Raw genomic sequence first — 24,292 nt, 5'->3', positions numbered from 1 at the left:
TCAAAGAAAACGTTTTTGATCTGATAATTTTTCTAAAATCTTTACTGCTTGCTCCCATTTGTCTCTATGAAAACCTGGCAGAAGATGGGTATCTGCTTTGGACAATTAATAATGTAGTTACCATTTATTGAGCTCTAACTGAGTACCTAATGATGCTCTAAATGCCTTTATCTACCTTCATCTGACAGCAGTTGGTCAGGTAGATATTACCATCCTACTTTATGCCAGAGAGACAGCGTTGCCCAGAAGAGAGAATATGGGCTTTGAGTCAGCTTAGGCATATATTCAAGTTCCTGCTGGGTTTCCTGGCCCAGAATTTGGCCCCTCAAAACCTCGGTTAACTCATCTATAAAACGCGTATGATAACGATCTACTTAATGGAGTTGTCGTGAGGATAAAGGAAGCACTGTCTGGTTCATAGTAAATGCTCAGTAAGCCGGAGTTACTGTTAATAGTGGTTGAACAGGAAAGATCAAAACTCAGCTTGGGAAAAGGGATTATAAGCTCTCTACATTCCCACTCCTGAAGTGGCTGTGTCTGGACTTTCCTGGGAGGAGATGGTGGTGGAGATTGGAGTTCCAAGGCCAGAATCAACAAAGGGCAGGCAAAGCAACAGTTCCGGACAACGTCAGAGGGGGAATCCTCTAGAACTTGGCTAAAAACCATGTTGCAGTGATATTTAGAAAGAATGATGGTTAGCGCTGGACATCTGACAATCCTTCTCCAACTTCCTCAGACTTAAGGTGGGGAAGACAGGCTGGGCTTGCGTACGACTCCAGGAATATTGGATGGATATTGGTGAATTGTTTGCACAATAACTATGATTTCTCCCCCCCCCCACAATGGTTTTGTTCACGTGTGTCTGGCTTCTCAATCAAACATTAAAAAAGCCCCACTTTTCTGTAAAAATAAAAAATTGGCTCAGTCAGTCTTTACTGTACTAACTCTTCAGTAGGGTGTAAAGCTCCCAAATTAAAATGCTGAGAGTATATGAAGCACAAGTACAACACAAGCAGCACAGTTATGGGTAGGGCAAGAAAGGACTATACCATGGATATCTGTGCCTCCAGAGTCACAAAACGCGATCGTAGTTTGTCATCCATTTATTCAAAACATTTTTTGAGCTAGGAGTTATGCTGAAGATATAACGATGAACAAGACAGATGAAGTCCCTGCCTTCATAGAGCATGAAGGCTAATGGAAGAAACAGATAATTAAGCAATCAGATTCTTTATTTAAAAAAAATAAAAATCACCTAGCATGCTTGATTAAGATGCAGGTTCCAAAACTAATCAAAAACAGACTCACAAATACAGAAGACTATCTGGTGATGGTCAGAGGGGAGGGGATTTGGGGGGTTGAGAGAAAAGAGTGACGGGTTAAAGAAGTACAAATTAGTAGTTGATAGTTGGTCACAGGGATGGGGAGCACAGCAGAGGGAATACAGTTAGCATTAATATGATGGCTAGGAGGAGGGCCAGGGGAGGGAGGGAGCAATTGGGGGGAATCGTTTTATAAACTTTATTTTGATAGAAAATATGTTCACATTGTTCAAAACTTAAAAAGTACAGAAAAATATACAGTGAAAAGTTCTGTTCTATACCTGAGCCCCAAGCACCTCAGTTCCCCTCTGTTGAGCCCAATATTTCCAGTTTCTAAAGTAAGTTCTATAGCATGATTAATGCAATAACTGGGGAAGTACAGGGTTCCATGGGAGCACATTGAGGGAGTACCTAAGGCAGCCCAAGAGTTAGAGAATGAATGAATAAATGAACACATGACCAAGTAACTGTTTCCCTAGGACCCTCATTCTGTGAAGGAAGAGAAGAAAAAGTGAGGAAGAGCCACCAGCCATAACAGCTGATGCCTTAAGCCCTTGCATAGCTACCAGCTGGCCAGAGTCTGCCATGATCATCCCCATGGCAACTCTGTCCCTTGCCAACCATTGATCCAGACATCACCAGTTAATTAAGCAGCAGAAACATTCTGGGGTAGTGCATCTTGCTTAGCATCATATCTGTACATCTGAAAATTTCTACCCAAATCTACAAAATACTTATGTACATACCAGAACTCACCCCCGATTTTTGATTATGAGAAAAGGGGACTCCAATGAACCTTAAGTCATAGGCTGGAGAGATTGGCAGAGGGATTGAGAGAATATCACTGGGAAAAGTTTCTTTCTCTCTCCAAACTGCTATGAGATTTTCTTCAGTATCTGTCACCAGGAAGAGAGTAGGGTAATAAGTAATAATAAACCTACAATGTATCAGACAGATATTACCTCTTTTGGCGGGGGTGGGGGTGGGGGTGGGGGGGTGGGGGGGGAGCAGGTGTTGAGAGAGGCTGAGTAACTTGCTCAATCACCCAGGCAGGGGGGCTGGGATTTGAATCCGCACCTGCCAGGCTCAAAGCCCTCTCCATTCACTGCACCCTCCTACTTCTCACAGTAGCTGAGATCCTCCCCTTCAGGGCTCCTGGGTAAGCCCACAATTCCCCTACACTACCATCAGCAAGTGCCCTGGCATTTCAAAGAGAAATAATTTTACCCTTTAGGGTACTATAGGTATAGCACCTTGTGCCTGTGAGACCGCCAAGGTCCTAAAGCAGTATATTAAAAACCAAAAAAGTTTCATTGACTCCAAATTCTAAAAAGAAAACTGCAAAATTAAAATGAATAAATATTTAATAAAATAGCTGCAGAGATTCATGTCTACTAGTCAACTGTAATCGAATTTAACTCTTACATATTTATATATAAATATAGTATAACAAAGATTCCCAAGAACAGAGTGAACAATTTTTTTTCTTAATCGAGTTCAGAATTGTAATAATCCTTCACATTTTTTAACAACGACAAAAAAAATACGTTTTCTATATGGGAAGCGAGGTGCAATTTGATGTGTTCACTGTGACACAGGGTCTTAGGAAGGTCCTGGGGTGGCATGAGGAATCTGGAGGATAGTGGACAAACACTCACGCAGAGACCTGTGCTCACCTCCCAGCTGCTCTGAGATCAAGATCACAGCAAGGCCTGCAGCCGCCAGCCTCGCCCACAGCAGTGGGGCCTCTCTGGATTTCTGTTTCCCTAGTTTAAACAAAGGCCTGAGGGATGCCTGCCCAGCAAGCTGAGCCACCAAAGCTCTAGGGATCAGGGGGAACAAAAGCAGAGGGAAAGAAGAGTGCTGACAGGGCCAGAGGCCATCAGTCTGCAGGGCTATAAAGAGCAGGGCCACAGAGAAAGTGGCACCAGATGGAGACCCAGACTGTGCAGCAGGAGCTGGGTGAGTAAGGTCCTAAGGGGTGCTCTGGCCCTTCCTTTCTTTCTCCTGCAGAGACATGCCCAGGAGAGGGTCTAGTTTTCCTGCCTTGTGGTCAGAGTCTCCTACGATGAGGTAGAAAAGTGGAGAACTCTGTGGGGAGGCAACCTTCTCTTGTCACCCCAACAGGAGACACTTATGAACCTTAAGTCATAGGCTGGAGAGATTGGCAGAGGGATTGAGAGAACATCACTGGGAAAAGTTTCTTTCTCTCTCCAAACTGCTATTTAGCTTAAATGGCAATAACCACTGCCCTAGAAGTCATGGCTGGGAGGGGGAAGGGGGTCTCAAGAAATAACAGCCTCCTGGGGTATAGGGAGAAGGTATGCAGGGTAGGAGCTGGGAAATGCTTGTTCAGAGGTTTAGAATGGAAAGATATATTATAGAATTTACACGCATCAGTCCCTGGGCCTGATAGCAGCCAGAGAAAAGGGCCATGAATGGCTGTTCTGAGTCAAGAAACCTGATGCACCCCTTCTTGACTTCTTTCTTCCCTTCCTCCCCCGTCTCTCTCACCTTATCTTTCCCTTCTTTACTCTTCCTACCATCTTTTCTGTCTACCTAATCTATGAGCTTCAGTATGTAAAATGGGGATAATGATAGTATTTATCTTACATGCTCGTTGTGAAGATTAAATGTATTAATACATGTAGAAGATGTGGTTCCATAGTGTAGCGGTTAGCGTGTCTGCTTTACACGCAGAAGGTCCTGGATTTGTGCCTCAGTGGAGCCACAGTCCATGCATGGTCTACAGCCATGCCACATTGAACAAGCCTGATGTCTGATCTCGGAAGCTAAGCAGTGTCAGGCCTGGTTAGTACTTGGATGGGAGACCACTTAGGAAGACCAGGTGCTGTAGGTATAAACAACGAAGACCAGGTGCTGTAGGTATAAACAACAACAACAAAAATACATGTAGAACATTTAGAACAGGGCCTGGCATAGAGTGATCTATTGTTAAATGTTAGCTATTTACTAACCTCTTTTCTTCCTCTTTTTCCTTTAATAAGTCTTTTTCAACTGCGCCCATCCCCCCACTTCCAATTCACCACTGCTCCAACATGGACCCAGCTTGGTGCTACATCACTCGGGAGACCAGGGTCCTGCCATTGAGATACTCGCCAGGACACATTCAGTAGGAACACATATCAGTACCGTGATGAGTGCTAGAAATCAGGAAAGAAAGCAAGTCACTGCGGGCTGGGGAAAGCAACAAAGTTTTTCTGAGGAAGCAAGGCCAAAGCTGGGTAGGTCCAGAAAACAGAGAAGTAGGGAAGGAATGGTAGCATGGCGATGCACCACTGGTTAGTTTGAGGGCTGTGAGGATCTTGGTGAGGGTGAGACTACACACTGGTAATATAAGGGGTAACAATTAGATGGTTGCCAAGGAGTTTATATTGGGGTATGTGAGACTGAGGCAATGCTGCCACCTGTAGGGGGTGCCTGGAGGTAGGCAAGAGGACAAGAGCTACATTTATCAAGGGGTCACCATGACTGTGCAGTGCTTTATCTGCATTATTGCTTCTAATCCTTACAATAAATCTGCACATAGAAGCTTTACTGATGGAAGACAATTGAGATTCAGCTAGTGAAAGGCAGAGCCAGGATCCCAACCAAAGTCAATTGGAATTCAAACCTCCTTTACTTTCCCCTATGCTCCACCACCTCATCCCCCATCCCAAAGGCCATGTCATTAATGTGTGTTCTGTCTTCTAGAAACCCTTCCAACCACCAAGATGGCTCAAACCAACCCCATGCCAGGGTCCGTGGGGCCATGGAAGGTAAGCTCACCCCCATTATATGGAAAATTGAGAATTGCAACAGAGCAGGGGGTGAGATGCTGCCACAGAGCTGGCTGTGCTTTTCCATGGGACAGTGACCGACCAATAAAACACCAGTTTGCAGGGGAAGAATCCAATCAAGGTCCAGATGCTCTCGCAGGAAGGATCTCTCAGGATGTCCCATTTAGACAGAAGAAGGATGACCCTGGAAGCCCATGATAGGTGGGATATGACATCTAGTTTTCTAGTTCAACGCTCCTCTACACTGTTAAAATCATCTTAAAGTAGAGCAGCCCAGAATGGATTATTCCATGGAGAAAGTGAGGGCCCAGAAATGAAGAGAGATTTGCCGGCAGGTCCCAAATAAGTGATAGGATCCAGATCTCCTGACTCACATCCTGAAGTTGGTCGTAACCATTGCCTGAAGTGGCCGATCCTCAGGCTTTTCATTGTTTTTCCCAACACTCTTACCCTCTTCATTGAGTCAACTTTGAGGGCAGCTTACAGCTTTGGGACTAGCCCTCTAGTAAGGTTTAAGAGCCAAGTTCTAGTTCAAGGCATAAAAGGGATTCATTACAACTCTTTCTACACCTTAAGTTTCTATAGCAAGTGTGGCTGGAGAAGCTAAGAAATAATCCACAGGGAGCCCTGGGACTCCCAGAATCCTGGCTCCTGGGTCACACTTATATAGGAAGCATGGTGAATAAATTCATGAGTCCTTGGTCTGTCCAATGGGTCAGCTATCATCCATGGTAGACCATTCCTATCATAAACTAGTCTCCCACACCTCATCCTTAGCCTGGGCATGTTAACACCACCAAACAGTGGTATTCAAATCCCTTCTTACTTACGCTGTCTCTACTGGCAGAGACCTCATCAGGCATCCTGGGCTACAGCTAGTGATAGAAAACACAGGGTCAGACACAAGCTAAATTTTTTACCAGGTTGTCTGTTCTTCCTGATGTACCACATTCTTGCTCTCTTTTCCTATTCAATCCCATTTCAGATAACCATCTATGACCAGGAGAACTTCCAGGGCAAGAGGATGGAGTTTACAAGCTCCTGCCCAAATGTCTCTGAGCGCAGTTTTGATAATGTTCGATCTCTCAAGGTGGAATGTGGCGCGTGAGTATGGACCTCAGTAGAACCTCAGGCCCCTTATTTCCAGTCCCTTCAGACATGGGACTATAAAGGTAGAGATTGGAGAAGAAAGATGTTCCCCCAGACTCTAATCATTTGTGAGAGAGGCCTCCATTACATTTTTAAGATGTAATCTTAAAAGAGATCACTACATGTGTAATTTAGTAACTCAAAGTTAGAAGAAACAGGAGGTTTTTAGTGGCTTGGTACTAGATTTGAGGGGAATTAAAGAAATATACACCATGGCGTAGGGCAGTGACAATAATTAAATCTGTACTTCTGGAGCCCATAGGCTGTTACTTAGGATTCTCTCAGAACAGCCACAGGACCCTTGATCTTTTCTTGCCTGTAGAGAATAGAGAGGTAACTGTCAAACTGCAGCCTCTTTATAGCTAATTCCCCTCCTGCATATCCCAGAGCAGACACCACTAGTTGATTTATCTGTGTAAAAAGGAGCTCAACACCAGGACTTGAAAGCCATATTGGTTCATCGTAAGTCTTCCAAGACTTACTTTGTCTTCTGACTCTTGGTAGGGTAGTTGAGGCCTTTATCATCAGTCCAGAAAACACAGAAGAAAGGACTCTCCTTTGCCCAACTGGCTTTGCAGGTGGATAGGCTTCTACAAGTTGCTCACCGCCACAGTTGAGTTCTTTAACCCTTTAAAAGGAGTAATACTTTAAGAGACCTGGTTGTGAAAAATTCACCTGAGGTGTTTTAATAAATAAGGTATAGGTATGTGACAGCAGGAGAAAGAAACAAGAGACTGGCAATCCATCAGCTGCCTATTCATCCCTTTGCTTCCTTAGGAAGAAGCCAATAGGTTTGGCTAGAGCCAAAGCAATAGTCAGTCACTTTGCCCTGAACCTGGAGCTCCAAGTAGAGAATAAGGTAACTTGGAGAGAAAGGAAATATAACTTTAGACTGACTGCTAATACTTATTACTCAGGCCAGTGAAGTAGACCCTTGCAGTAGATAATCCCAAAACAAAGATCACATTTACAAACTTGCTTAGTGCAGCTGCCAGCTCATTCTCCACCTTTTGAGATAAATGTGTTACTTGTATGGCTCTATTGGAATTGGCTTGATATGTTACCCTGCTATTAACACCTAAAACAAAAGATGCCTTTTCCATGAGGACACATAGGCTCTGAACACTGCGAACAAATGCCACTACTTGTCTTTGGCAGCTGGATTGGTTATGAGCATACCAGCTTCTGTGGGCAACAGTTTATCCTGGAGAGAGGAGAATACCCTCGCTGGGATGCCTGGAGTGGGAGTAATGCCTACCACATTGAGCGCCTCATGTCTTTCCGCCCCATCTGTTCAGCTGTGAGTCTCTGAAATTTTCACTTCTGTGCATGTGGGGAATGGGGCAAAGAGGGTGCATATAGACTGACACGTTACTTATCAGTTATGCTGAAATGTGGCAGGAAGAAAGATAAAAATAAAAGAAAAAAACACTGCCTCCTCTGCTTCTAAGACTGTCATTTGATTTTCCTCTACTAGATGGTATTTTGATTAAGCTAGACGTAAAGGCCTCCTTATAGGTGGCAGGAAGTGGATACTCAAGAGCCCAGACTATCAAAAATGCAATAGGATAACTAGTGAGAGGACTTACTTTGTAGTGAAAAGTAAATCCTTGACCAGTTAAATTTCAACCCGTGTAACATTTTGCTGAGAAACAGGGTATTATTGAAGTTATCTTCAGTAAGTGGGATGACTAAAGAAATAGGCAAGTCTTCCAGTGTCTCTTATATTTGATTCATAATAACCTTGTTTCTAAAACTAAGCATTATTCAATTCTACATTAGATGAGAATGCTTCTAAGCTCTTTAGAGAGTTCAAGCAGAAGCAAGATGATCTTCAAGAGTTTGTTGAAAATGATCTCTATATTAGGAAACAATTTTTCCAAATATTAGTCTACATCATGGGATTTTTCTCATGATTTTAGTTGTTAATAATCTCACCTTAAAGTCCTACCAAAATTCAAGGAGTGAAGGTACCCTGAACAGTTATATATAAAAAGTACTGACCTATCTGGATGTTTTCATTTCACTTTAACTTCACATTTTCTCTCTAAGGTAGAATTTACACATAATAAGATGCACAGATCCTAAATGTACATGCTAATGAATTTTGAAAAATATGTACACCCATGTAACCAACACCCGACTCAGAGATAGAACATTTCCCATACCCCATAAAGTTCCCTTTCCAGTCAATTGCTCTTCCCTATGTTCTATCACCAGGACTAGTTTTGACTGTTTTTTTTTTTTTCGTACTTCATACAGGTTAGTCTTTACCTTCTTAATGCATGTATAGTATTCACATCCCCTACTGGTCTTTAGGTTATTTCCAATACCATGCACACACACACAGACTTACTTGCCCTATTAATTTGTGGGATCGTTTTCCAAATTAGTGAATATTAATCCCTTGGTTGGCTACGTATTGCAAGTATTTTTTTCTGCTCTTATATTTTCATTAGTCTTTCATGTTCCAAAGTACTATATCAATTTTTTGTACATTTTAAATGTTGTATTAAATTGGATTAAACAGGATTATGGGTAAAATTTTTCTTATAAATCTCTGTATTGCCTGAAATATTTTTATAATCAAGATCATGTACTTCCTTCTGTAAAACAGGAGTGTTTTGATTTTGAAAAAAATGGTAATTATAAAATTAAGATAGCCATAACGCTTGTACTAAACTTAAAAAAAAAAAATTCTGGGTTACAGAATCATAAGGAGTCCAAGATTACCATCTTTGAGAAAGAAAACTTTATTGGACGCCAGTGGGAGATCTGTGATGACTACCCCTCCTTACAAGCCATGGGTTGGTTCAACAACGAAGTTGGTTCCATGAAGATACAGTGTGGGGCGTAAGTGCGAAAACAGGGTTGGAGCACATTTCAGAATAACTCTTGTAGGTGTAAACCTTGTGACTATTAATGTATCAATGGTCATGTCTTATCAAATTTCATACATTAACATCACATTGGTATGGCTGTCAGTCTAGTTATTAGTAATTCTGAATCTTGAATTCTTGGTACCAACTACCACTTAAGGTCAGTTTTTTCTCCCCCATAACAGACTTCTATGGAACCATTTATGTTGACTACTCTTACACCTTTTTTCATGATCAAGGTTAATTTTCAACTCACTGTAGCCATATCATGCTCACAAGCGGTGCCTGGCACATTTTCTAAGCCTAAAAGTATTCTGTACCAATTGCATTGAGGAAAGAGGATCCGGTTTGGGGGTGTTGATCACATTCCTAACTGGTTTTAACAATCCAATGTGCTTTGGATTTTCTAGCTGGGTTTGCTACCAGTATCCTGGATACCGTGGCTATCAGTATATCTTGGAATGTGACCATCATGGAGGAGACTATAAACACTGGAGAGAGTGGGGTTCTCATGCCCAGACTTCCCAGATTCAATCAATTCGCCGTATCCAACAGTAGTGGATAAAAAGCTCCAAGAGAATTTCTCAAGCATGAGACCTTGCTAAACAATCTAGAATGAGTTTTATGTTCTACTCAGACATTGCTTCCAAATGTTAGCTGCTGAAATCTACAATAAATGTCATTTAAAAAAAAAAGTTGCAGGCTGAATTAACTACCATGTTTTACATAAATTACAGTTAAGTGGGTGAGAATTTTTAAAGACAATCTGTAGTAAACCTCAAATTCCTTTGTATACTTTAAAGTCACTTACCAGGCCAAGAACAAGTTATTTCCTATCTCAAATAACATTAAACATATAACCCAAATGTATCAGTCTATATAGTGACACACTTTTGGTAATTGTTTTTGCATCTTTTCTCCTCATCCTCTACTCTAATAACGTTGACGTCTGCATTTTTTATCTTGCGACAAATCGATGCTAAGCAAACTTAGGAAGTTTCTCAAATATGCATCGCCATATATTTCTACATAAAAGTTATGAATAGTCTACGGCCATGCTACCCTGAACATGCCCGATCCCATCTGATCTCAGAAGCTAAGCAGGGTTGGGCCTGGTTAGTACTTGGATGGGAGACCACCTAGGAAGACCAGGTGCTGTAGGTGTGTAAAAAAAAAAAGCTATGAATAAATCCAGAATCTTGGCAACTTACGAGTTGCTTAATTGCTTAGCTCAACTTTGGTTTCTTATTTCAACTGGAAGAACATAAGGCTCAATGTCAGGCAAAAAGGGAGGACAGCTGCTCTCACAGTTAACTTTTCAATAAACATGCCATTTCTAAGCAAATTAATAACCTGTTTACCCTAGACCTATAGAATCAGACTTTCTGGGGGTAGGGCCTAGAATTGTATGTTAAACAAAGTTGCCAGGTGATTTTTTTTTTCATGCACATGGCTCTGTATTCAGACTACTGGTGTTCAAATATTGACTTTTTCATGTTAACCAGGTGACCTTCAGCAAGTCAATTAACCTAAGACTCATATAATCTTAATAGGGGAGCATAAAAACACACCTAACTCTTAGAGTTGCCGTGAATAAATGAGACATCCATGCAGAGAGCTTAGCATGGTGCCTGGAAGTATCTTAGCACTTACAAAAAAAACCCATGACATATGACCATGGTACATTTAAGACTTAAATTTATACATTTGACTCGTTGAAAATATACCATTATCAATATCACAATATTGACTTAGTTTTCAGTAATTGGTTAATTAAAGCACACAAAAGATAACACAAACACCTCAGAAACTTTAAATTTTTTTATTCAACAATGTACACTTATTGTCTCTTAATTTGATCTACAAATTTCTCAATTTTTTTCTGGTAAAATAAGTAAATCTGGGTATGGATGTAGTGTTTGTAATTTATATTTTTAAAACACTGAACATGAAGTAAGACATCAATAAAGGAAGATCATCACGTACCGACACTTCCTCAGAATCCATGACATCAGAAACAGCTATGGCAAATACTTAAGCATTTAGCAAAAGGGTAAATTTCTGGCCACTGTTCTTTTACCTAAAAAAGGCCTTTTTGACTGGGCAAAACAAATACTGGAAAAATTTTAACTGGGAGAGGGAAGGAAAAACATCCTCTAACATAATTGTAGTCCACTAATTATCCTTTCCCCTAGATTAAGAGGTAACTCAGCTCCTAAATGCCAATGCACACAAGACACAGAAATTACTTTGCTCCTTCAAATGTGTTCTAGACTGAATATAAGTGAACTACTTACTTGCAGATTCTGAGTAGTAGCCATAACCACCTAAGATGATGCTACATCCCTACATTTATGCCTTTTAAGGCCATGCATTATAGGCAACCTTTTGAGTCTTGACTAGTTAAGATTTAGTTTTTAACTGTCACTTTCAGTGAAGATACAGGATTTTGCTGTGTTTTCAAAGTCAACACACATCAAGAGCACACTCGATGACAGAGAAGTAACCCTCTTCTACACATAGGAAGCTATAAAACAAATTTCTTTTATATCTAGAAGCATGGGGAAAATATCATGAGTATTATCTTCTATTTAAACTTATTAGCCTCTTCTACAAAGGTCCTGAAGAGATTATAAAACAATCTTTTAAAAATGACTGACAAAACCTGGCCAGTATATCTACACAATCTTTTAAGCACACATACATGTGAAGTAAGGCTATTTAGTACATGCAGACTGCAGCAATTTCACCGAATTTGCCCAAATTCTACACTTGTTCTAATTGGGCAATTTTTAAAAGACACATATTATCTTTAAAACAAGCTGTGCTTAGATCTTTAAACAACCTAATGATTATAATCTCAAGTCAATCGTTCATTTATTAAATTAAATTTATACTAAAGTGATCATGGTAAAAAGGTTATCCTCCTTTAAACCAGATTTAAGTCATAAAATTGTCACAGAACTCCATGTGGCAAAGGACCTTCCTTCATTTCACTTTGAATTACTTCCCATTTCTATTTGATCAAATAAACCAAAAATTTCACTGAGGAAGTAGAGCATCCAACAGTTTGTAAAACTGATGAAACTGCCCTCTTTCAAGAAAAGCCCTTTAGTGGATACAAGTCAAGCTCTCATTTAAACTGGTTTACTAAAAAGGTGTCAGTTTTCTTCTTTTCTAGCTCCACTCATGAGCTAGCTCAGAACTGTATCTTTGAGCTAAGTTTCTAAAGATGGTGATGCTAAGAACAGCAAATAAGGATAGGTCACTTTTGATAATGACACACAAATTAAACTTTCAAAACATGTGCATAGCTTTATTCATCTACTTAGACCTAACCTTTTCATGGAGCTTCAGCAAAATTCTAGTGTGCAAAATGCATTTCTAAAACGTAATGCAAGCAAAGCTTTTCACATTTACACTGCAGGAAATACAGAGAAACTAACAAGTCACATTAGGGAGAGTTCAGATCTTTTTTTTAATGACAAGAATTGCACAGTTCATTATTTTGAGACAATTGTTGCAGACATAAGTATTTAAAATTTTCTAGGCAAGGTGCTTTAACAATAAAAAACTTGTTGAAAGAGCCAATAACTTGGATCATAGCTCACATAGAATTCCAAATTAAAGCGGACTCCATTATCTCCCTAGATTTTGCAAACAATGCTTTTTATAACACTTTTTTAAACAACACTAAAGGAAACAGCAAGCTAAAATTTTTTTCAAAGCACACAAGAAATGGTGTCATCACATTACTTGAAGAAGGTGCTGAGAGGGAAGGGAAAGGAAGTGAAGAATCCTTTTACTATTTCCCACTACAGAACAGCCACTAACGGACTACAAACGAAAAGAAACAACAAAAAAGTAAATTAAATCATTTCCCCAGTTTATAAAATAGTTCCAGTTTGTGACAAGATCTGTAACTTTAAACAGAGAGCACCAGTGGGCGATAGAATGAGCATTTCATACTGCATAAAAATTAGTGAGGTGGTAAGAACCATTAACTATCTCAGGCATTACTACATGGCCTTTCCAATGTTTATTTTTTTTAATATACATGCAAGGCACATTGATATAAAAATAGATCTCTGGCCAACAAATATATTAAATAAGCAAATTAAAATTTTGGCTTTGCATTATTGGCAACATCAAAATATAACCAGATAGCTTTGGACCACGTATCTTTCTCATACTTCACCCCATTTGGTGTTTTCTTCCTCCATTATTTTGGGTTCAATCTCCTTAAAGTTTGGGTATGTGCTTGAGAAATGACTTTCCTCTTGTTAAGTAGCATTCCTACTATATTTAACTTTGCTAAGTAAAAATATACTAGAGAAGCAGAATAGTTGAAATTGATTCGATTAAAATAAATCTGATTGGCTTAGGGTAGCACTATTTCTTCTGTATACAAACAAAAAAATAAGTCCCCAGCTTATATAAGTAGACAATTGTTTTCTTCCTAAAATAGATTAGCAACAAACCAAGGATACCACTCGCATTAAGCCATTCTTCCCAGCTCCTTTTTTTGAGGCAGAGAGGAATTAATAAAAACAAAACTAAGATTTAAAAATTTTTCAGTAGTAGAAGACATTTTAAGGCCAAAAAGTATACTAACAGAATTTTTAATTTCCTAAGTTATTGTCCTTGATAGGCCAATACCATAAAGTTATTTGTACTGATTCCCTCCCAAAGAGAATTTTTAATTCACTCACTTTTGTTAGTGGCTGTGCTACAGGAAATGTATCAAAGCAACCAATAAATGTATGGTATATAGTAATGTAAAAAGTGCATCACATTCTTGATTTTCAGTTTCTCATAGCAGCAGCAGGATTAATCTAAGACAGAAAAGTTGTATTTTCATCCTAAAAATGCAACAATATCTAATGAATTATCTTCAAGATCATGAAAGAATCCTCTTCTATAGAGGATAAATGAAAGCTTAATAATAAACAGGGGCAAACTAAAGGCATCCATTCATATTTACAGATTAAAACCTTGTTTGTTAACACAAATCTTTACATCTAGCAAAAGAAGTATTTCAAGAATAAAGCAGACATTGCTAAAACAGTATCCATTTTTGGAGCCTTGTTTAGCACCTGAGGAAAAAGGATAAATGGAAAGCTATATAATTTACCTCAAGTTCGTTTGTTGGTCTGTAGAATAAAACTTCGGTATACAACAAAAGTGAAACTGAAATGAAAAATGTCTGTAGCTATTTTAATAAGGCTGTAGAAAAGGGTTACTGCATTGGAAAAATGTTTGTAGCTATTTTAATAAGGCTGTAGAAAAGGGATACTGCAGTATTATAAAATGGCTTTAGAACTGTGGACATAAACAAAATTGTATGGTAAAATAGGGAAGTCCGAATCAACAATCCCATCACAATCCCATCACGTGAGGATAGCTGTTCCATAGGTTTCTAGCTCATAACTGCTATTTGACACTCCTAGTAATGCAAAATCAACATACCACTCATGTTTCACTGGGTGCTTTGATTATGCAGACAATTTAAAACACTATTTATTCATAAGACCTTTCTTGAGCAGCAAAACCGTGTGAAATTTAAAACTCATTAAAGCAGTTTTTTGAGTGGAGCCAATGATTCATCATTCTTTAAATTAACTCAGGTGTATATCTGGTTCTCATACATCTGAACAGATTTAAATATATTTAAAAAGAAATTTGAAATGATACTCAAAGCCCACCTTTTATCATAAAGGAATCCTGGTACTATCCATTAATTCCATTAATAAAAATAGCATCAGCATTAAGGATAACCTATGTGTCTCTGCAAACTTAGGGCAGCTATTATACTTTTAGTCGTGTCCTTTGCTGCATTCCTTTAAACAAATATGAATACTTTTTTGGGGTGAGATAACAATCCTACTCTTTCAAAATCCAGCAGTTAAGTAGAACCTAATAAAAGACAATGCCTGACTAGAATCTACCTCAACTTAGTATAGCATCAACATACCTCATCACAAAAACTATTGTCTGAAATATGTATTCGTCCCACTTATATGGTCTGTTTTGCACAGTTAGCATAGGTTTATACAAGAGGGATCATGTGTTATTTGAGAATATGGTCCAGTGGTATAACTATATTCATAATCCCTGGAAATGAGACTTAATTTCTCTAAATAAGAAAGCCGTGAAAGAATGACTCCCTCTTATTTAGCAGAATTTAAAATCAAGTAAAGTTCTCTCACGGATTTCATAAGCCTGTGGCCATTTGGTACATGACATACAACTTCACACTAAAAGGCTTTTTCATGTTTAAAAAAGTTTACAACGAAAGGTAAACTATTTGATGCCTCTGACTGGGTTAGCAACAAGCCTAACGACCAAGTATGAAACTACTGCTGCCATGTAATGTTTTGTGAATAAACATATCTTGTATAATGGACAACACTCATAACTGAGATTTGTTATATTTTCCCTAAAAACTGTTATTTGAAAAAACAATGCAGCACTTTTTTTCCTTAATAAAGTTTTTGCAGATTCTGAGTGATGACTAGGTAAGCAGATGATTAAGGAGAACAGCAAAATTCTAAAATGGAGAGAACCTCTCCAGCCATTTATTTCGAGGGGGAAAAAAACTGGCATTAACAAATTCTTAGTTATTATCTATCCCCTCCTAGAAAGCAGAGGAAGAAGGATTAAAACTACAGATGCTGTAAATACACTTTATGTGAAAGTTCATTACTAGGAGGTCAGGGGAAAGGCTACGCAATTAACTACAGTTCAGCAAAGTGGGAGTGAATAGCGAGAAAGATAAATACACCCTGTCTTTTGTGGGGAAGGGAAATTATTCAAGACATCTACAAGAGTGGTATGTGACACAGAAGCCTACAATTAAGACAAATTTAAAAAGAAATCTTCACCCATAATTAGTATCTTCATAGCTATTAAAAAAATAGGTCATGATTTCATTCTTAGTGCCATTTTTCAAATACTACCCTTTAAAAAGGATTAAAACCACCTGACTTTATTCTGTGTAATGAAAACAAATGGCACAAAATAAATACAAGTTCATTCTTTGAATACTAATATAATGTCTTACACACATTCATTTACTAATTTTTAATATCTCCTTTCCCTCACACACAAGCACTCCACACACACACAGACACACACCTTTTTCAGTCTTTATAATGGAGGGATGTTAAAAATCCCCTCGACTGTATTTGGTTTATGCTACAGTACTAATACTCTGAGTTGAAGGAAAATTCTTTATACCAAACAATAACACATTAATGTTATTTAAATGTGCTAAATTAATCACAGCTGAAGTTTAGAAGCTTACACAAAAATAATCAGAAAACAGATCAACTCTTAAGATTTTTTTTTTAATAAGTGCTCTGTAAGGAATTGTGTGAGGACCTAAGGAGAAAGATTGCGACAAGTAGGGAGTTAAGTGTTACCAAACAGCACAAAAAAAAATATCTGTCCCAAAGTCCTGCTTGTACCTAGGCAATTAAGTCCATTAACCCAATGCCCCCAAAATACTGACAGTTAATATTATGGGGCACTGGGTTCCCAGAAGGTTAAGAGACATTCCTAATTCTATACCTCTAACCATATAATCAAGGAAATTTCGGTGGAGAAATCAAAGTGAAATGTTGCATTGTTTCAGTTAGAAGTGAGACTCTCAAAAACCTTTGGACAGAGAAGGGATACATTCTCTTTTTGGCTTCTCTAAACATGGAGGCCTGAGGAATATGGAAGGGAAGTAGAAAAGCAACAACAGCTTTCGAGATAGTTTGTAAGTGTTGATTTAAAAGCCCAATTCAGATGGGGCTGGGTTTTTTTTTGTTTTGTTGTTGTTGTTCTTCCTTTTTAAATATATAGTCATTCAACCTCTGTATGTCACAAACCCAGAAAGTTTCTTGTGAGTTGTGAGACAGAAGAGCTTTAAAACTCCAGGAAAGCAGAATGGACATTTAAAAAAAGGATGGGGCACAAGAGTAGGGGTGGGGTTGGAATCTGGCCCTAAGGCGACAAGTGGTTACACAAGGCAATTGAACACACAGCAGAACTTTAAAACCTATAAAACAAACTGGAGCCTTTTTTTTCCTTTAATCAACCTTATATCTTTTTTTTTTTAACTTTTTGAAAATTTTTATTTAAAAAAAAAAAACACAAAAACACAGACTTCTTTCACTTCAGTATGTGGTATGTTGCATTTTCCAGTTTGTTCAATGCTTTAAAGCTCAAGGATGCCTCTGCTTTCAATTGTACATGGGCCTGAAGCATCCTAGCTTTTGGCAAGCAGGCAGGAGACTCAACAAAAATCAAAATAGGAACAAGGCAGACTAAATGCAGGGCACATCTGTAAACATATTATACATTTGAAAATTACAATATCAGTAAAAGTGATACAGTTTACAGGTGAAATGAAACTATCTGGAACTGGCCTACCACAAGTTTCTGAACCTGGACTGATACAATAAGTTATTTTTTATATATATATATATATATATATTATGTATAAAAAATTTTGTTTACATCAAGTGGAATTGGCAATCCATGCTTATACTTTTAAAATCTAAGCAGGGCAGAAATCCAGACGATAAAGATGTTTTCTCTATTCTATGTTGAGTCCAACAGCTTCCTTCACAAACTACTTGTTAAAAGCCTCAAATAGTCAACAAAACAAGAAAACTCATCCATACTACAGTCGCTCAAAACCGGACATTTCTTAAGCAAAGGGGTTGAGCAAAAGTAGTTACTTTCTCCCCAAATACCCCAGGGGATCCAGTCTACTTTTATTAGAAGACTACACCTCTCTATATAAATGCCCAGCTATTTTAACCTGTATTTGACATACATGGATATACTAATTTCTGTGTGTGTGATGTGACGCTATTTCAGGCCAGAGAACTTGTTTTTATGCCACTAACATCACCCAATCTTAAATTGGACCCTTCATTTCTTCACACACACAATAAACTTATTTTAGCATGCTATATACAAGCTGCAGTGCAACAGGATGGCAATGTGATGATGATACAGGGCTAATGCTCTTCTCTGCCCAAAAGAAAATTTCCAGAATTTCACATTATTTTCCTTAAAAAAACCATTTTGCTCTAGTTATAAAATATATTTATTAAGATATAATTAGAAGCTAATAAGCTCAGAAGTATAGTTTGCATGAAAACACACCTTCTATAGGCAGGGTTTATTACCTCCTCACTGGCTAAAAACATGAAAAATTTTTATCATTTTCATGGAATTTTTTCTTCCCCTTTTAGGTATTTCTGAGAAATTAAAAGAGAATTTACAGAAAGGTACAGAAGTTTCTCTTCAGATGTTTGATGAAAAACAATGAAAACAGCACATTTAGTGTTAGTGACAGAGCAAATCTGGAGCACCTACAGTTGAAAAGCAGAATATATTTTTGCTCCCACTTATACATTAAAATATGGGCACAGGAGTATTTTTCCATATGAAATTTCTAAAGCCAATTGTTTGTTCTGTAACTTTTCTTTAAATGACACTCATGGATTCTTCACTTGTTAAAGTCAACGTGTAACCAAAGCCAACTGAACTATGTATCACCAACTATTCCAGAATTGTAGAACTTCAATGCCCTCCCCCATCCCCACCCCACAAAAAATAAAAGAAAATATTTCCCCAATACCCCACAGAGGCTGCTTAACTCCTGGCAAGACATGCAAATCATATTCGCTAAAAAAATACACCCCTGCAAACTTCAAGGCATTTATCCAGCATTCTTGCAGGGCTCAAAGTATAACCAAAACATCAAGGGAGGAGTGGGGGAAAATGTTGAATCATTCTGGGTTCCCCCTGATTAGTGTATCACTTTAGTCACAGAACAAGATACAGAGATCTTAAGTGGATTTGCCTTTCCAGTGGGTCATTTGTTGCCCAAGTTGATGACAGCAGGAACTTTAGAACCACGCTTGTTAACAAGTCTGTATTCATTAACCGCTTGCATTCACACTTAAAAACAAAAATTAACAAAAGGAAAAAGAAAAACAACTATTCAGTACCGGAGATTAAATAACCATGTGTAGTCTCTTGAAATAAATTTGATTCCTTAAGAAGTCTAATTACTTTCAGTTGCCTTTTTTTAAATAACTATATATATATATGTATATATATATATGTATATATTATCCTGTGATTCTACTTATGGTTCCTCTGCTGCGTTGAAGATCTAGGAGCATAAAAGCCTTGTGTCCCCCATGAACGGTGGCTCTAATGCTGCAGGAAGGTTACAAATAGGCAGTCTGGTCCTTCATTGATCTGGACTATCCATGGCTTCATTGTAAGTGATTATCCTTTTGGGATCTGGAGAAAAGGTTAAAAAATAAATACATAAATAAAAATAAGGTCTAAAATTCCCAAATATCCATGATCCAATAACAAATCTCAAATAACCATCATTTAACCTGAATGAAAATACAATTTAAAGACCATTTCTTCTTTGTATTAACAAATGTGTGATCCACTTTTCTCAACCCAATAGTTCAGAATCCCAAAAGACTCCTAGCAACAGGGTCCTCTAGCCAATGAGGACTCCTAGAGATTAGAGAGCTTAGTTAACAAGGGTTTTTGTGTTTTTCCTGATCATAATAATACATTTGAAAAAAGAGACCAAAAAAAAAAAAAAAAAAGATTAAATCATCCAATACTAAAACAAACACTTGGATTTATTTTTTGTTCTTCTCAGCAAAATGAAGTCGAATTTTATTTTAACCAATGTAGACTGCCCAGTAAGGAACTGCTCAAGTAACACCTATCACCAAAAACTTCAGGTTAATTTGGCAAAACCAGTTCAGTCCTAATCATGACTTAGGTTCTTCCTTCTTCCTAATTTCCTATAGCACCACCAGCCTTTATTCTCAGAAACAGAAGACCATGGTTCTCCTGGGTTCAAAGTATAAAACAGAGTATGTCTGGGAAAAGACTCCAGTGTTCTCCTAAATTCATATTATTTTTAGCTGTATGCTCCCCTATTCTCAAGAGGCAATTTTATTCCATACTATTGCTACTGATAAGTAGATAACAAGAACTTTTTAAAGTGTACATGCTTTAATAAAAAATAGGCAATCAATAAAACATGTCACCTAATGGAAATATATAAAGGCCTAAAAATAATAATGAAGAACTCAAGCTCACCTAAGCCTGAGAGTCAATCTAATTTAATCCAGAGATAATATCTTTTCAAGGACTACAAGAGCCATCTACTAGCAACCTGCCATGAAGATAATGCTCATTCTTAAATAGTAGCCATTTTACAGTAAAAACAAAGGTCTACTTTTGCAGGATATATTTTCCAGTTTACCTTTCTTTCATGTGTTTGAACAAAAAAGGTACACAGAAAGCAACTCAAAATAATTTAAGAGCTTGCTAGTTACCATCAAGCCACAGCTGTTAGACAAAAAAAAAAGATCTGGCTTAAGAACAAGAACAAGTTGGAAGGAGGAGCAATGTTGGGAAATCGAGGAACCCTACATTCTAGTCCTGCCAGTTTCTAGTTTACATAGTAAACTCTCTGGGCCTCAGTTTCCTCATTTGTAAAATAAGATAGAAGAGAGTTTATAACATTCTTCAAGTTCTAAAATTCTAGGAATTTCACATTCATCCGAGATTCAATCATGTTACTGAACAAAGCAGATGGGAAGTGAGATAGTCGATTACATAGTTCTGAAAGCCCAAATCTCTTAGTGACTAGTTCTCCAAACCAAAACTCTCACTTTGTTGCAGGTATTTCACAACTACATTTTAATATATTTGGAAAGAAGGCACACAATAATTAGGATAACCCAATATCAATTTTTTGAAAATTCTAAATAATCCAAATGTGGATTATCCAGTTCCTCTGCCCTCCTGCTATTCACATCTTGTTTATGGGGGTGGGGTGTATGTGTGAAGGAAGTTAATTTGCTATTCTTTAGATTTTTCAGAATATACAGCCCTAATAAGGTTTCTAAAACAGCTAATATTTTTTTGAACTGTGAATTTCAGTTCTTAGGCAACCTCTCATCTACCAAATATAAAGACCAGCCATAAGTGGAAACACTTATGTTGATTTCCTAGATGAAAAAATATATGGTCTTACTTTCATAATCAGGGGCAAAAGAAAATGTTCATGTTCTTCATCTAGCAGATAAAGACTACTTTCATACATTCTTTTCACTGACAGTGTTTGTTGTTACCCATCCTTAGCAGTCCTGGTATGGTAGGTAGTGCTTTTTGACTGCAGTTATTAAACAACTCAAAAGACAAAGTCTACTTATTTGGCAGGCCACTATTCACATTATTCCCACACAAAAATAATGTACAGTAATTAGTGATTAATACTAACATTTCAGGTAACCTAACCATTCTTACCTTGCTTCTGCAAATTCCAAACAGATTCCATTTCTGCAAAGGAAAAAGAAAAGATTATTTTATACACTAAATTTTATAGAGCAAAGTTTAAAGCTATGCTTTTCACTTTAAGTTTAAAAACTTACACGAAATAGCACAGTTCTATAAAGCTCAGACAAAACAATTCGTATTTTCATATAATTTTTAAAAATGTCATTCAGATTGCCTTAAGTGTTGATGACACAAAGTCAATTACTATCTGAAATCAAATTGCCAAGAGAACAGTTTTGTCTACATGAATAGTAAAGGTATTCAGAGGCATGATATAGATAAAATAATATTTAATAGCTCAGTTATTAAAAAAAGACCAAGTATTTTTGGGTAACGAGGTACCCAAGTCTTCTGAATGAAGCATTCATCAAATTTGATTATGCTTGATGCTTAAAATGCCTTATTAAAAGTTTACTTAACACTGCAATATAGGCAAATGGTTCTGTTCTTCAAACCACACCTACTCTTATTTCAACCCATAAGGTCAAAATGCTTATCCATTTATTAATAACACACAATCCTCATTTGCTCCAATTCCATTCAAATGTGATGATCTACAATGTGTTTACTTCAGTATCTTCCAATAAGGGAAATATGTAAATAACCAAACTATAGTAACATATAGAAAGCAGGCAAGAAAAACTACCTGGAAGCATACTAGAAAGCTTCACAGAAGGGATATTCGAAGTCCTGATGAGTAAGACAGTAGATGACTATTACACCACAAGAACCTAAGAATTGGACCTTGAAAGGAAATACTCTGAGGATATTAATGTAAACAAAAACCATTTAGTAATAGGAATGAGTTATACTAACACTGAGAATAAGTAATCTTCCTGTGGCCATACAATTACCATTTTGAAAAGATAAAAAGGTGACTTTAACTAGATTTTGTGTAATTGTTTTCTATGTTTATCAGCAACCAATTACAGTTAAGAAAAACGAAACCAGAGCTCATTAAGATAGGCTATATCTGGACATGGGTTATAGTTAAGGTACAACATAATCCCTCCCTGAGGCTAAAAAAAATAAAAATAAAAAATAGGTATATAGATCTAAAATTATTACTTTTTTGTTTTATGTGTATGGATGAGGTTAGGGACCAGAAAAATTACTTTCTTTGCCCAACTACCCGCCTTCCCCACTCCACGCCTCCATCAAACTCGCTTGTAAAAAGCTGCTAAATTTTGAAAATTTGTTGGAATTGGATATTTGGAGCAATAGATTAATTATTCAAAATGATCAAAGTTAATTATCCAGATAAAATTCCATTAAAGGTATCGAAGCAATTCTGCAATTAAACAATTAGATGGAATGGGCTTTAAAATGCTGGACAGATGCCTATCCATCCACAAAAGGGAAGGAAAATTCCTTTTTCCTAGAAGGTCTAAGGGGAGAGAATTGTAATCAATCTACTCTGGAAAAAAAGAAGATATACCAGGAAGGGAATTCTAGTCATGGTGCTCATATTTATCACCCTAAAATAATTTAGACAATCTGGAATAGCTGAAATAGTCATTAGAGCTGTTACCTTAAAAATTTCTGTTATCTCAGAATGGCTTATTTTAAGAAAACCAAAGATAAGCCTTTCGTTGGTTGACCTAACTGCAAAAATCATCCAACACACTAACATTTTTTCTTTTAGAGAAGTACAGGAATCTCACATTTTGCAACAAATAAATTCCTGAGTTCTGTACACATAGATTACTTGATGCTCATTATTTTAAGTTTGCTTAATGCAAAGATAAAGCTATATTTACTTGTATGTTGTTAAAAAAAAAAGTAATCAAACTTTTCATTTTAGCCCACCTATGCTATAGCATTTCCTTTTTTCTTCCCCACTACAATCTCGACCTGCCCCTAGTCCTATTTTTTTTGGGGGGGGGGGGGCGGGTAGGGTGGACAATACTCAAGAGTCACAGTAGCAACCATACTACTTTCCCAAAAACTTAGGTTGTGCCTCGGTATCCACAAGAGATTGGTCCCAGGACCACCCGCGGATGCCAAAATTCACAGATGCTCAAGTCCCCTACATAAAATGTCACAACACAGATCAATACACAGTCAGCCCTTCGCATCTGTAGACACTTAACTGTGGACAGAAAACAGTACAGGTATTTATTGAAAAAAATTCACATATAAGTGGTTCTGTGCAGTTCAAACCCATGTTGTTGAAGGGTTAACTGTATTTGCCAACCCCAATTTCTTTAATGGACTGAAGACATATCCTTAGCTTAAACTAGAACATTTAGCTTTAGGTTTTACTCTAATATCATAGATTTTAAATGATTTCTGATAAGAAAGTTTTATTATTCTCAAATATGGGCTCCAAAGTAGTAAATCTGATCATGACTCTTAAGAAAAGGGAAGTATGACTTAGTTAAAAAACTAGCCATGGGCCAGCCTATTTTGTACCCCAAAAATAAATCAGCATTATCTACAATGCAATAAACACAAATTCTCTTCCTGTTATTTAATATCAACTACTTCTGCAACTAGTAGCAACTTGATTTCCATGACTAGAATTTAAAAGTTTTCATGAAACACAAAGTTGAAATAAGAAGGGGAAATAGAAAGTTTGCATGATTACATGCCATGCTCAAACAGCCCTACTAAGACTGGAGAGAACATGTGAAAATAGTGAATTACATTTTGCCCTCTTTTAAGCTATGAAGTCTCGATTCAAATTCTAAAAATGAAATGGGTTACTTTGGGTAATTTTGTTTTAATTATCATGAGAAGCTGAACA

The 24,292-nt window shown here is 37.4% G+C and overlaps 2 protein-coding genes, 1 non-coding gene and 1 pseudogene across 3 annotated transcripts in view; 3 read left to right on the top strand and 1 right to left on the bottom strand.

Moving 5' to 3' along the window:
- The first annotated feature begins 3,248 nt into the window (after nucleotides 1-3,248).
- CRYBA1 (crystallin beta A1) lies at nucleotides 3,249-10,165 on the top strand. The gene is made up of 6 exons (XM_011359932.2): nucleotides 3,249-3,284; nucleotides 5,037-5,101; nucleotides 6,108-6,226; nucleotides 7,430-7,571; nucleotides 8,982-9,124; nucleotides 9,561-10,165. The coding sequence occupies exons 1-6, from the start codon at nucleotides 3,254-3,256 to the stop codon at nucleotides 9,706-9,708; spliced, it is 648 nt and encodes a 215-aa protein (XP_011358234.1). The 5' UTR covers nucleotides 3,249-3,253; the 3' UTR covers nucleotides 9,709-10,165.
- On the top strand, nucleotides 4,067-4,182 carry LOC111739494 (annotated as a pseudogene).
- A 30-nt stretch (nucleotides 10,166-10,195) lies between the features above and the next one.
- On the top strand, nucleotides 10,196-10,314 carry LOC111739474. The gene has a single exon (XR_002780274.1). It is a non-coding gene; the product is annotated as a 5S ribosomal RNA (ribosomal RNA).
- Nucleotides 10,315-10,957: 643 nt separating this feature from the next.
- The window catches only part of NUFIP2 (NUFIP2, FMR1 interacting protein 2), a 28,121-nt gene continuing 14,786 nt past the window's right edge, over nucleotides 10,958-24,292 (bottom strand). Inside the window, exons 3-4 of the mRNA XM_011359930.2 lie at nucleotides 21,514-21,546; nucleotides 10,958-19,467 (exon numbers count right to left, since the gene is read on the bottom strand). Coding sequence (XP_011358232.1) covers nucleotides 19,415-19,467; nucleotides 21,514-21,546 — 86 coding nt within the window. The 3' untranslated portion in view covers nucleotides 10,958-19,414. The remainder of the gene's footprint in view (nucleotides 19,468-21,513; nucleotides 21,547-24,292) is intronic.

Source organism: Pteropus vampyrus, unplaced genomic scaffold (genome assembly GCF_000151845.1).
Source record: "Pteropus vampyrus isolate Shadow unplaced genomic scaffold, Pvam_2.0 Scaffold50, whole genome shotgun sequence".
NCBI classification, from domain to species: domain Eukaryota; kingdom Metazoa; phylum Chordata; class Mammalia; order Chiroptera; family Pteropodidae; genus Pteropus; species Pteropus vampyrus.
The sequence above is the reverse complement of the archived record's forward strand: the minus strand, read 5'-3'. Positions and strand labels throughout refer to the sequence as shown.

Coding starts and splice junctions, on each gene's coding strand:
- CRYBA1 (XM_011359932.2), top strand. CDS start 3,254: ATGGAGACCCAGACTGTGCAGCAGGAGCTGG. Junction 3,285..5,036: donor GACTGTGCAGCAGGAGCTGG/GTGAGTAAGGTC, acceptor TCTGTCTTCTAG/AAACCCTTCCAACCACCAAG. Junction 6,227..7,429: donor CTCAAGGTGGAATGTGGCGC/GTGAGTATGGAC, acceptor TGTCTTTGGCAG/CTGGATTGGTTATGAGCATA.